Genomic DNA, 12911 nt, shown 5'->3' on the forward strand with positions numbered 1-12911 from the left:
ATTAATCCTTAACTCATTTTCTGCTGCTTATTATAATCTTTGTAAATATATTTTTTTCTGTGCATTAATGTTTTCATTAACCTCTTTAGTTAATCATGCTAGTGGGTCCTCCCCATAGAATTTTCCTTTATTTTTATTTGGAAAAAACACTTATTCTGAGTATTCTGAAATATCACCTTAAATATATGTTGCTACTTCTGTCTTGGAACCACCCTTTTCCTTCCAAACTGAATGTAAAATTCAATCATATTGTGGTTACTGCTAACTGTGTGGCTTCACTCTAAGGTCATTAATTAATCCTGTCACATTGCACAATGGTAAGTCTGATATAACCTGCTCTCTGATTTTTTTTCAGAATGTATTACTTTAAGAAGCCATCACAAAAGCATTCTGTAAACCCTTCTTTCAAGCTATCATTACCAATGTCATTTTTCCAGTTTATGTGCAGATTAATTTCACACCTGTCCCTTTATAACAGGTACCCGATATTGTATTCGTATTTTCGTGTACTTCATCCTGTATTGTGGTTACTGTTAGGGGTTCTGAGACCAGTCATACTAGTGATTTCTTTCCCCTCCTGTACCTCATCTCCACCCAAATTCATTTTATACCCTGATCTCCTGAACCAAGGTAATATCTAACTACAGCACTAATGCCATCCATGAGTAACAGTGCTACCACTCCACTTTTACCTAACTACTATTTTTCATGAATGTGATATACCCCTCATTTTGCAGGACCCAGTCACACAATGGCTATCAGATTTATTTACTTCAGTGTGCATCGACAGTAGATTTACTTAGTTATACGTGCATTAAGAACAGAGCTATTAGTTTTGCTTTTTTATTTTCTGTAACATGTCATCTTGACTATCAATGTTATCATAGATTTATTCTCTCTATCCTTTCCTGCAATTCTCTAATCTCCATTTCTAATATTGTTATTTTCTTTACCATCTTTGGCTCAACCCCTTAATGTGCTACATATTTCACAGAATTACAGGAGTGATAATGCACAAAGGAGGCCATTAGGCCTATTGTGTATGTAGTCACTGTCCAAATGAGCTTCATGACTCAATTCCATTCTCCAGCCTTTGATCTGTATACTTGTACATCGTTTCTAATCAAATAACCACCTCATTCCCCTTGAATGCCTCAATTGAACCTGACACCAACACACTTCCAGGCAGAGTATTCCAGGCCTGAACCATTCATTGTCTAAAAAGCTTTTTTCTCCTATTGCATTTACTTCTTTTGTAATTCACTTTAAATCTGTTGCCCTTCAAACTTGATCCTTCTGCAAGTGGGAACAGTTTCTCCCTATCTACTCTAACCAAACCCCTTGTGATTTTGGAAACTTCCACCAGATTTACTCTTAGCCTTCTTCTTTCCTCATAACTGAAGTTTTTTATCCCTGGAAACATTCATGTAAATCTCTTCTGAACTCTCATGAATATGTTTGCCCTGTTCCCACAGTATGACACCTAGAACTGTATACACTATTCCAGCTGAGGTCTAACAAGTGTCTTGTATAAGTTCAGCATTATCTCCTTGCTCTTGTATTCTATGCCTCAGTTTATAAAGCCCAGGACCCTGTATGTTTTATTAACAGTTTTCTCTACCTGTCCTGATACCTGCAATGGTTTATGCACAGAAATACCCATGTTCCTCTGCCCCTGCACTCCATTTAGAATTGTCCCTTTTTTTATTGTTTATCCATTTCTTCCTACCAAAAGGGATCATCTTCCCTTTCTCTGCATTGAACTTCATCTGCCATCTATCTGTACACTCCACTAGTGGAGGCCTATGTCCTTTGAAGTCCTACACTAGCTTCATCACAATTTGAAATGTTTCCAAATTTTGTAACCTTCACAAACCTAGTAATTGTCCCCTACACACCAAGATCTAGATCTTAATATGCATCAGAAAAGCAAGGATACCAACATCAATTCCATTACAAAACCATGCTCCACCTGAAAAGTATCAATTGGCATTGACCCAAGATGGATGACATTGGATAAGCCCAGGAGTAAAATGAATGGAGAATATGGTGACTGAAGTTATTTTTGTAATTAAGAAAATGAATGACTTTTCATTTTCAAATACAGAGGTGGTAAAGTGGTGGAACGGATGCCTCTGGTTACCTGGCAAATCTGATTTTTATTACATTGATTTATTCTGCAGATGACAATTGCGCCCTTGAAGATATAAAAAAAACTCAAAATCCTCACTGGGAAGGGGAATAATTAATTTAAAATTTAACATTTTCAATTAAAAACTGTGTGTATGTTCCTTTTTTTAATTTTAAACTTTCTCACCAAGTATTCTTTTTTCATTGTGGTATAAATACAAATCTTCAGTCTTTCTAAAAGCTGCCATTATTCAGATGTGAATCATAACAATGCCTATTGGTATGCTATTCTGCTGCTAAGATTATCATAGCTAAGCATAATCCTGGCTACACCGCTACCAGCAATGGCGATTACAGAAATCAAGGATGGGTCCATCATTGATTATCATTTATTAAAGGTAACGATAGAACTCTCTTTGCTGTAGTTGATGAGACAAGCCCACTTTTCAGACTGCAACTGAAGCAGGGGTCTCCCTGTGCTTTTGGCTTTCCAATCGATTGAATTAATTTACTGAGCTACTGGGGAAGCAGATATTTAGTCATATCTTATTTCATGAGAAATGCTGTAAAAATCTAAGTTGTTTCTTATTTAGTTCTGCTCCTTAGATATTAGCCAGCATCATTACCTTCATTAAATAGATCTCAACATTTGGCACCCAGCAAACTGAAGTCTGATGTTATAACAACAAGTTAACCCAATGTCAGTTTATAATGGAACCAGCATTGCCAATAAGTTGTAATTTACAGCTGCCAGACTGATGTCACACACTGCAAGCCATTTGTGGTGCTAATTAAATCTCATTAGCTTAGCGAAATGAAATGACTAATTATAATATTACAAAAAAATCATCTTTAAACACGTTTCAACATTTATTAATAACTTCAGAATAGATTAGATGCTAACTCAAACCAGATATATTTTTTAAAATCAATCCATTTCAAAAAGCAAACTTTCTAAAATTGAAATGTCGTTATTTATACCCAGATAAAATTTCAAAGAATTTCATTTGCATGCATGAGCAATTATAGCTGGTATCATTACCAATTACAGACACAATGACACACAGACAGATAGTGACACCATGTCATCAAATTCTTCCAGGCCTCACTAAAAATAATGACTTTTAAATGCAAATACAGCACTTAAAACATATGCCTCTAGGATATTTAGCGCTCCCAAGAGGATAGGGTAACTAAATTTAAATATATTAAAAGTAAACAAGGAAGCAGCTCATGCCTGGGTCTGTTTGATAATGGCAAAGATCATTGAATGCCAATGCTAAATTACCAAATGTAGGTGTGGTCTTATTATTTGAAGGCATTTCTAACTTTCCACATTAACTGAGAGGTTTCACAAGGCACTGTCCGGTTCAGGAAGACTGAACGGAAATAGCAGTTGTTTGTTCATACTATTGAATGCAACATGCTAGTCGGGGGTAGTAGGAACTGCAGATGCTGGAGAATCTGAGATAACAAGGTGTAGAGCTGGATGAACACAGCAGGCCAAGCAGCAAGAGAAGAGCAGGAAAGCTGACATTTTGGGCTCGGCCCCAAAACGTCAGCTTTCCTGCTCCTCTGATGCTGCTTGGTCTGCTGTGTTCATCCAGCTCTACACCTTGTTACCCTAGTCGGGGGAATACTTTTAGTTTTCAACCAGAGGAGGCCAATTTCTAGCTTTAAGTCAAGCTTCATTCCTTACCAGCTCAGGAAAGGAAGGAAGCATTGCAAATTGGAAGAATGAGAGCTTGGAAGGGAGAATATGTAAAATTATCTAGGAAGTGGGTGATCTTGGAGATTTCCTTATTTTTTCGATCTTTACACCCAAAACCAAGACCTTATCACTCCAAAAAGGTGGGTTACAGCACAGAAAGAGACCATTCAGTCTATTATGTTCATGTCAATCAGCAACTATCTAATTATATTAATCCCATTTTCCATAACCTGGAGGCTGTGGCAATGCAGGTGGAATATCTAAATGTGATTAAATGAAGGAAGAATTTCTGCTTAAACCACTCCTGTAGGCAGTGAGTTCCAGATGCCTAGGTGAAAAAAATTCTCAATTGTTCTCTTTGTCTTATACTTTTTACCTTAAATCTATGCCGCTGGTTATTGACCCCTCAACATATGGAAAGAAATTGCCATCCTATCTACCTTATCTCTCCTCCTCACAATCTTATATAACTCTATCAAGTTTCCTCTCAACCTTTGCTGCTCCAAGGAAAACAATCCCAGTCTACCCACTCATTGTTCACACCTCAGATCCTTTAGTCCAGGCAGCATCCAGATAAATCTGCTTTGTATCCTCTTCAGTGCAATTACATCTTTCCCATAACTTGGTGATCAGAATAGATTGCACTGTTCCAATTGTGACCTAACCAGAGTTTCATACAGTCCTTGCATACCTCCCTGCTCTTTTATTCTAAGGTACACTTAATAAAGGCAAGTATCACATGTGCCTTCTTAGCTACTTATCTACATGCCCTGCTAACTTCAGGGATCTGTAGATAAATACACCAAGATTCCTTTGATCTTCAGTGCTTTCCAGGGTCCTCATTTATAGTGTAATCCCTTGCCTGTTTAGCTTTCACCAAGTATGGTACCACACAATTTTCTGGTTGGATTCCATTTGTCACTGTCCTGCTCATCTGACCAGCCCGTTAATATCGTCTCTGCAGTTTATGGCTATCCTCTTCACTAACTACCACCCTACCAATTTATGTGTCAACAGTGAACTTCTTGATCATACTCCTTACTCTTTAAGTCTATAACCATGAATGTGCACCACAAGCAGGAAGGGTCCCAGCACAGCCCTGTGGAAGGCAATACATTTCTATAGAAAAGCCAGTATTATAATTTAAAACTTCAGTGAAGAATTCAGTGCAGTATCACAAAAATAAAGGTTTACAAAAGACTTGGAAATAAAAGGAATGCCTCCAAAATTGCTGTGAAACACAATGAAGTAAGCAAGACATACATTCAATTTAAAACATCATTAGTGAACATAAGAATATGTTCACTAGAAGAAGGCCATTAGATGTTGGAACAGAATTGGGCTATTTGACCTATCTTGTCTGCCCTGTCATTCAATGAGATCACTGATGATCTGATAATCCTCAACTCCACCTTCCTGCCTTTTCTCCATAAGCCTTGAATCCCTTACTGATTAAAATCTGTCTATCTCAGCCTTGAGTATACTTAATGACCCAGCCTTGACAGGCCTCTGTGATAAATAATTCAACATCCTCCAGCCATTAAGAGAAGAAATTCTTCATCATCTCCAATTTTAAAGGGTGAACCCTCACTCTGACACTACACCCTCTGGTCCTAGACACTTCCATAAGGAGAAGCAACCTCTCAGCATCTGGCCCCTGAAGTCAAGACCCTTAAATATATACATTTCAATAAGGTCTCTTCTCATGCTTCTAAACTCCAATGAGCACAAGCCGTAATCAATCTGTCTTTATAAGAAAATGTATCTGTACTGAGATTAAGTTGTTGGTTGGTTGGTCGAGCTGACTAGTTTTCATGTTGAAATAGACCCCATCTACATACCACTATGGTACAAAACTGGAAACAAGACAGCCCACCATGACAGACTGGCCATTAAAATTCAGAGCAGGACAGAACAATGGTGCTTCAATGGAGGCTAGACTGCACTGACTATGTCACCTAGATGGGAGACAAAATATTTGCATGCAAACCAGTCAGCTCTGTAAACCAACCAACATTTCCAAACACAACCTGAGCTACAGATCTTCACGAAAACATTATTCTGAGATTAACCGAATGACCCTTACTCAGGCTGTCTCATTGCTGGCTAATCCTTTCTTAGACTTTACCTGTGATGCCTGAAGCACAGATTCTGGCTGTTACTCTAATCTTTATTCTTTTTCTCTGTTTTTAAATTACTCCTTACTTTACCATTTTCTTCTGACTTCTCATTCCTCATAAGAACGTAAGAAATGCAAACAGGAGTAGGCCATTCAGCCCCTTGAGCCTCCTCCACCATTCAATAGGATCATGGCTAATCTAAAGATTCCTCTCATCCACTTTCCTGCCTTTTCACTATAACTCTTGTTTCCCGTACAGATCAATAATGTATGAATTTCAGCCTTAAAGATCACAAGAATTCTGCTCCAAAATCTTTCTGTGGCAAGGAATTCCAAAGACACACAATTCTGTGAGAGAAGAAATTCCTCCTCATCTCAGTCTGAAATTGGCGCATCCTTGTTCTGAGACTGTGTCTTCTGAACGAAGCCTCCTATGAGGGGAATGATTCTTTGAGCACTTACCCTGCCGTGGCCCTTTAGAATCTTCCACATTTCAATTAGATCACCTCTCATTCTTCTAAACTCCAGCGAGCAGAATCCCAACCTGTTTAGCCTTTGGACATAGGACAATCTCTCCATACCTGGGATCATCCCACTGAATCTTCTGTGAACTGCCTCAAATGGAAAGATATCTTTCCTTAAAAAGGGGACTAAAACAGCTCAGTGCTCCTGATGTGGTCTCACCAGCACCTTGTACTGCTGTAGTAATACTTCCCTACTCTTATCAGGGCAGCACAGTGGCTCTGTCATTAGCACTGTCACTTCACAGCGCCTGCGACCCATGTTTGATTCCAGCCTTGAGCGACTGTGTGGAGTTTTTATGTTGTCCTGCATCTGCATAGGTTTCTGCTGGGTGCTCTGGTTTCCTCCCACAGTCCATAGGTGTGCAGGTTAGGTGGATTAGCCATGTTACATGGTCCTGTAGTGTACAGGAATGTATACATTAGATGAATTAGCCATGCGCGGTAATGGGGGTCAGGTAGGGGACTAGGTCTGGGTGGGATGCTATTTGAAGAGCTGGTGCAGACGTGATGCTCTAAATGGCCTCTTTCTGCACTATAGGGATTCTTTGATTCTATCTTCCAACCCCTTGAAATAATGGCCAACATTCCATTCAACTGATTACCTGTTGCACCTCTGTGTTAGCTCTCTGTGTTCCATGCACAAGCATCCCAAGTCCCTTTCTGTTGCATTTTTCTGCATTTTTTCACCACTTAAATAAAATTCTGTTTTTTGAATCTCCCTTCCAAAATGAACAACTTCACATTTTCCCATTTTATATTCCATTTGTCAACTTTTTGCCTACTTAATCTATCAATATCTCTCTGTAAACTATTTGTATCCCTCTCACAACCTTTCCATTTTTTTGTGTCATCTGAAAATGGGGCTACAGTATACTCACTTCCATCCTCGGAGTCATTAATGTATATTTAAACAGCTGTGATCCCAGAACTTATGCGTGTCCACAAGTTACCACACTAGTTATAGGTTACTAACCTGAAAAAGAATGTCTTATTCCTTCTCACTGTTTCCTGCCCATTAGCCAGTTCTCTATCTGTGCCAACATACTACCTCCAACACTTTGGGCTCTTATTTTATGGCTCAACTTTTTGTACAGTACCTTGCTGAATACTTTCCGGAAGCCCAAATGCAACATATCCACTGGTTCCCCTTTATCTACTCTGGTTGGGTGACCCTTGAAAATCTATAATAAATTAGTCAGTATACAAGTTTAGTATCCTTGTGACCCCCATTTATCTCTGCGACCAGGAACGTGGTCTCAGCCTGTCTCAAGTGGTGTACTTCCTGATGGTTCTATTTCTTTATGTCACAATAATGCTGGTGGCCAATGAAACATGAAACGATAGTATACCTCTTCAGGGTGGCTTTTTGACTTTTTCTCAGCTGTAGTCATCTTGAATTGAAAATTTTTCTCTTTCATCAACTCCTCACAGACACTCTGATATTTGTTTTGCAGCTGTTTCAACTCTTCCTCCAGTGCAGATATATGATTTTCCTTGTCCTCAATCTGAAAGCACCAAGGCATTCCACTTATTGCAACGAAAATATATTAGGAATTAACATGTTTTACAGGCTGTTATTCTCTCTCGGAATGATTAATTTTAAAAGTCATGGGAGAGTGAGAGTTAAGGCATGGATTCACAACACCATACTGTATCAGTATGCTATTTTACTATTTCTCTACCCATATAAGGTCTAAGATTTCAATGCTCTCATTTATTCAGTCATACAGCACAGAAACAGACCCTTCTATCTAGCTGATCCCTGCCGACTATGTTCCCAAATAAACAGGTCCTACTTGCCTGCATTTGGTCCATATCCCTTTAAACCGTTCTTTTTCATGTACCTGTACAAATGTCCTTTAAACACTGTAACTGTACCTGCATCTTCTTCTTCCTCCGGCAGTTCATTCCAGAAATGAACCACCCGCTGTGGGAAAAAGTTGCCCCTCAGGACCCTTTTAATTCTTTCTCCTCTTACCTTAAAAATATGCTCAGAAACAAAAACTGAAATTGTTGGGAAAGCTCAGCACCTGTGGAAAGAAATCAGAGTTAATGTTTCAGGTCGAGTGAGGAAGAGTCACTGATTTGTCTTCACAGATGCTGCAAGACCTGCTGAGCTTTTCCAGCAATTTCTAATTTTCTTTCTGATTAACAGCATCCGCAGTTCTCTCCATTTTAAAAATAGATCCCCACTTTTGAACTTCCCCACCTTAGGGAAAAGGCCTTTGCTATTCACCTTATCTGCACACCCTCATGATTTTATAAACCTCGAAAAGTCACCCCTCAACCTCCCATTCTCCAGTGAGAAAAGTCCCAGCTTGTCAGCTTCTCCTTATTTGTGGAGAGAAATGTGAAGAAGTCACACAGGTGCATAGAAATAGCTAAGGCTGGCATATACAGTTGAAGGATGAGTTTGGGAAATTTAGTCTACATCTAATCATGGTAAACCTGACCCGAAAAAACACAATTCTAATTCTGGATGCCTGACAGGAAAGAGTCCCATTCTGAAAACCAAATCTCATCCAACAGCAAAAAGATCCACTCCAATTTGAGAAACATTCAGGGGTGGATGGTTTAAGTTTCTTCCTTGAGCACAATATTCAATAAGTTTGGTGTAGTCTTACAGATGCACTGTTAACCCAACAAATCTCTATCATCAGCTCAACATCTGCTCCTTTTATGGGCTTGCAGTATGGTAAATATTTACAAAACATTTATTGCTGTTTAAACCAGCCTCTGTCTGAACTTCTATGTCACGCATACCTCTGGACCTGTCCTTAGGGACAGGAACATGTGCACCTACTTCGGCCTCTAGGTTTTGCTGCTCCCAGAAAGCAGGAAATATATTGCTTCACTTAGATTTTTTGAGAACTCACCCACTACATCTGTTGTCACTGCTCTTACATTCAATGTTTCATTCTTAATCCACTCCTCCATTCCTGCGCAAAAGCATTCGGAAATCCCTACTTTGGGTTTCCTTGTTAAATAAAGGAACCTAAATACCATGGCTAATGATTGTAAATTAGTTTCATTGCTAGTTGTAATAAGATGATAAGTTTTTACCCCAATTGTGAAACATTCAGGTTACCATTGACTGTCGGGTGACATGATGGAACACTCTGAACTGGGCCTTCATTTACAAAGTGTTTTATTAACCCCAAATGCTTATGGGGAACCAAATGATCAATAAATAAAGTACATCAGAAATTTAGCAATGTGCCTATTATGTGGAAACTCAAAGGCAAAGATTTGTAGAATCCTGACCTATATTTAGTTTGCATCGAGACAAATTACCCGAGTACCAAGCCCATCGTATTTTTCTTGCTTCAGTCAAGTTTAGCCTTAGAATGATTTTTTGAGCTATCAAGCGTCTGAGTGTGTGCCATCAACAATTCAGAGGTCCTGATCTGCTTTGATGGGTGCAGGCATCTTTTGAAATTGAATTGTTCAGATAACTGCAAGATAATTATTAGGATAAATCAGTCTCTATAAATGTTTCTATGTACTAAGAGTGTAAGAAAATGTGTTCTGAGCATGGAGATTGTAGGGATATTATATGTTACATGGCGTGGATCATGATATAAACAGTAATACCGTTGCACTTTGATACTATTGCTCAGATATTAGTATGTACCAAGTGTTACTTATACTAAATGAAACAAAATATGATCATAAATTCAGGTATCACTTTAAATCATTACAGAACTGAACAACAAAAGAGTTATTAACTCTCACACTCCTGATTTCCAACACCAGTCAAAGATCACTTGTGAACAATGGCACAGCATAACTACTTATTAAAAGTGAAAGTTCATTTACCATCTGCATTTCACTTTTTTGATTAATTTTGAGATTATCCACTTCAGTTTCTAATTCAGATGTGTGGTGCTTTAATTTAACCAGGTGCCTTTGTTGCTTCTGATACTGGCTCTGTTCCTCATTAAGCTCATCCCGTAAAGTCCTTACTAAATCGTCTTGCTGTTGAAACTACAAATGTAAGTAACAACGCTATTAGAACATGAAAAATAATTAACTTACATAAATAATTTACATTTCAGAGATGTGTTTGAAAGCCACCCACAAGTTATCTTGAATGACAAAACTTTAAAAGTAAACTGACAATTGGAAGTAGGAAATTATGTAACTGTTACTGGAAATGTGCATGCAGTCTAAGCAAATTTTGATGCCGTTTGGGAGAAAAAATTCAGGTGGAACGTTCTGTTGGTGATGTGGGTCTTACTGCCAGCTGTATAGACAGCAAGAGATCAGGAGTACACTGAATAACAGAAGCCTGGTTGGACTTCTGTCAACTGGGGAGTTCCAAGGACACTAGTGAGCTTTCCTCTGGACTTAGATTTCTGGGGTGGAAGTCCTGCCTGCTAGCAATTGCCAGTTAGTCACAAGCTGGCACTGCCACATAGGAGTCTGGTATTGCTGCTGCTGGAAGGGCAACCCTGAGTCCAAAGATCTAGGAGTCATATGAGTGAACTGTGGGTGGAGAAGTATCTAAGAGTGAGCAACATGAGATGAGGGGATGAAATGGAGGATGGTGTATCAGAAGCTGGGCTTGGAACTGGCTGTCTGTGGCCAATGCCTATGCCCTTTTTCAGGCACCAAGTGCCTTTTATCAAGTGCACCTACTCAATGAATCAAAAAACAGCCACATTCCCTTTGCATTTGGGAGATTGGATTTTGATAGGCTAAGTTCTGCGAAATTCATTGGCGTTTTAAGGGTTGCAATTGATGATGGGGCAGGAAATTTGACTATGAAATTTGACTTCTGCCCCCCAAACTTAATTCCAATGGAGGTGGGAAAGTGGCAGAGATCAGGTACAGCTTCTCCCCTCCCCAGTAAAAGGTCCTATCTGCCTCCTACCTCATCACCTGTAGGAGCATAACATTACTACAAATTTTTGACTATTTTTATATCATTCACTTCTGACAGCTTTTGTTCATTATTTTATAAAAATATTATTCAGGCATTACTTGATCTAATTTTGATTGAAATATAATCTTTCAGTTATAAGTTGATGTCAATTGCAGTGAAAGGCAATCACTTTACTATAATTTGACATCTCAAGAGGGTATCAACTGGCATCATTGTTATTACTTAACATTGAATGCAATATCACAGTACAGGAGCATTTGTGGTCAGCATCATTTGATTTCCCTTCAGTGCTGAAAAACTGAACAAATAGACAAACTAAGACAAAACTATGCCTAAGTTCCACACATCAGTTAACATGAGCAATACTGTGCTTTGGACTTTTCTTGGTCCCAACGGGTGAGTTGTGTAAACAGTTTAACAAGTAATGTACAGATCTCGCAGTGAGTATGTGAACACATATGCCTCTTTTTCCTCCCTGTATGTAGGTGGACAGGCATAAATGCCCCTAATGAGATCTTGCTGTGGTAATGGTTCCACTAACTTTAAAATCCAGCCCCTACCTCTACAAAGTAGTTCCCAGTTCAACTTATTGTTAGTCTCCCAGAAGGATAAAAAAAAATCAATGCATGCATTCTATTAATTGAGAAACATTTGAGGGGCAATTTTGTGATTTAATTTTTAATGTTTTGAGCATAAAATTTAAAAAATAGCAAAACTGACAATTTGGTAGAAATCTGCAAATGTTGACAAGTATATTGGCCCTTGAGAATAAATTTGTGAACTAATATATTTACAACATCATACATCATAGAGCCAATAAAAAGATTATCATGATCTCATTCATGAACATTGGCAATTCATTTATTTAATCTTAATTAATTAGGTTTGGATTGTCACATGCATTTTGCAAATTGGGTTGCACAGACTGATTAATCAGATGTAATTTGAGGTAAGAGAGTGTCTGATATCTGAATAGTGTGGGAGTGGGGCTTGATGGAGGGAAAAGAATGCTGTTCCCAGAGGGGAGCTGCAAGAGTGGGAGGGGTTGCAACCCTAGATTGAGCACCCTTGATGGCCCCTTCAAAATGATTGAGCTTCCACTAGATAGACTCCTCACTTAATCTGAAATTGGGTAGATCTTTTGGTTATGGGAAGGTCATAGAAGAGGGAAGCTGCGGTCAGATTTCAGTGATTGGGCAGATTCTTGTTGGAATCGAAGCAACATGGAATATGGTGTGATTTGAGTAAGAACCAGATAAGAAGTCCGGCAAGGAATATTTCAATGTCAGGAGCATTTTGCTTCATCTTTTATGCTTTTGCAAGCTGTGTGATGAGTTTCTTGCTTCGCAGTGCTGAGTTGCCAATTAAGAGTGATAACTGTTAAAGGTTAAACATGCGTTTGTAACATACAGCCTGTCAATTTAACAAATGTGTTGAACTTCAAATGTAACTTCAGCTTGTTGCTTGCTCTGTAGGATCCAAGGGCACAATCTACGTGCACCAGCTGCAGGCAGCCGTCATGCAAAACATTGGCATTTA

At 38.8% G+C, this 12911-nt stretch overlaps 1 protein-coding gene across 1 annotated transcript in view; it reads right to left on the reverse strand.

Annotated features, from left to right (window-relative positions):
- The window catches only part of LOC125452104 (uncharacterized), a 462089-nt gene that overhangs the window by 133521 nt on the left and 315657 nt on the right, over positions 1 to 12911 (reverse strand). The window contains exons 21-22 of the mRNA XM_048530109.2: positions 10304 to 10471; positions 7834 to 7989 (exon numbers count right to left, since the gene is read on the reverse strand). Of these exons, the coding sequence (XP_048386066.2) occupies positions 7834 to 7989; positions 10304 to 10471 (324 nt within the window). The remainder of the gene's footprint in view (positions 1 to 7833; positions 7990 to 10303; positions 10472 to 12911) is intronic.

This window comes from Stegostoma tigrinum, chromosome 5, assembly GCF_030684315.1.
Source record: "Stegostoma tigrinum isolate sSteTig4 chromosome 5, sSteTig4.hap1, whole genome shotgun sequence".
Taxonomy (NCBI): Eukaryota; Metazoa; Chordata; class Chondrichthyes; order Orectolobiformes; family Stegostomatidae; genus Stegostoma; species Stegostoma tigrinum.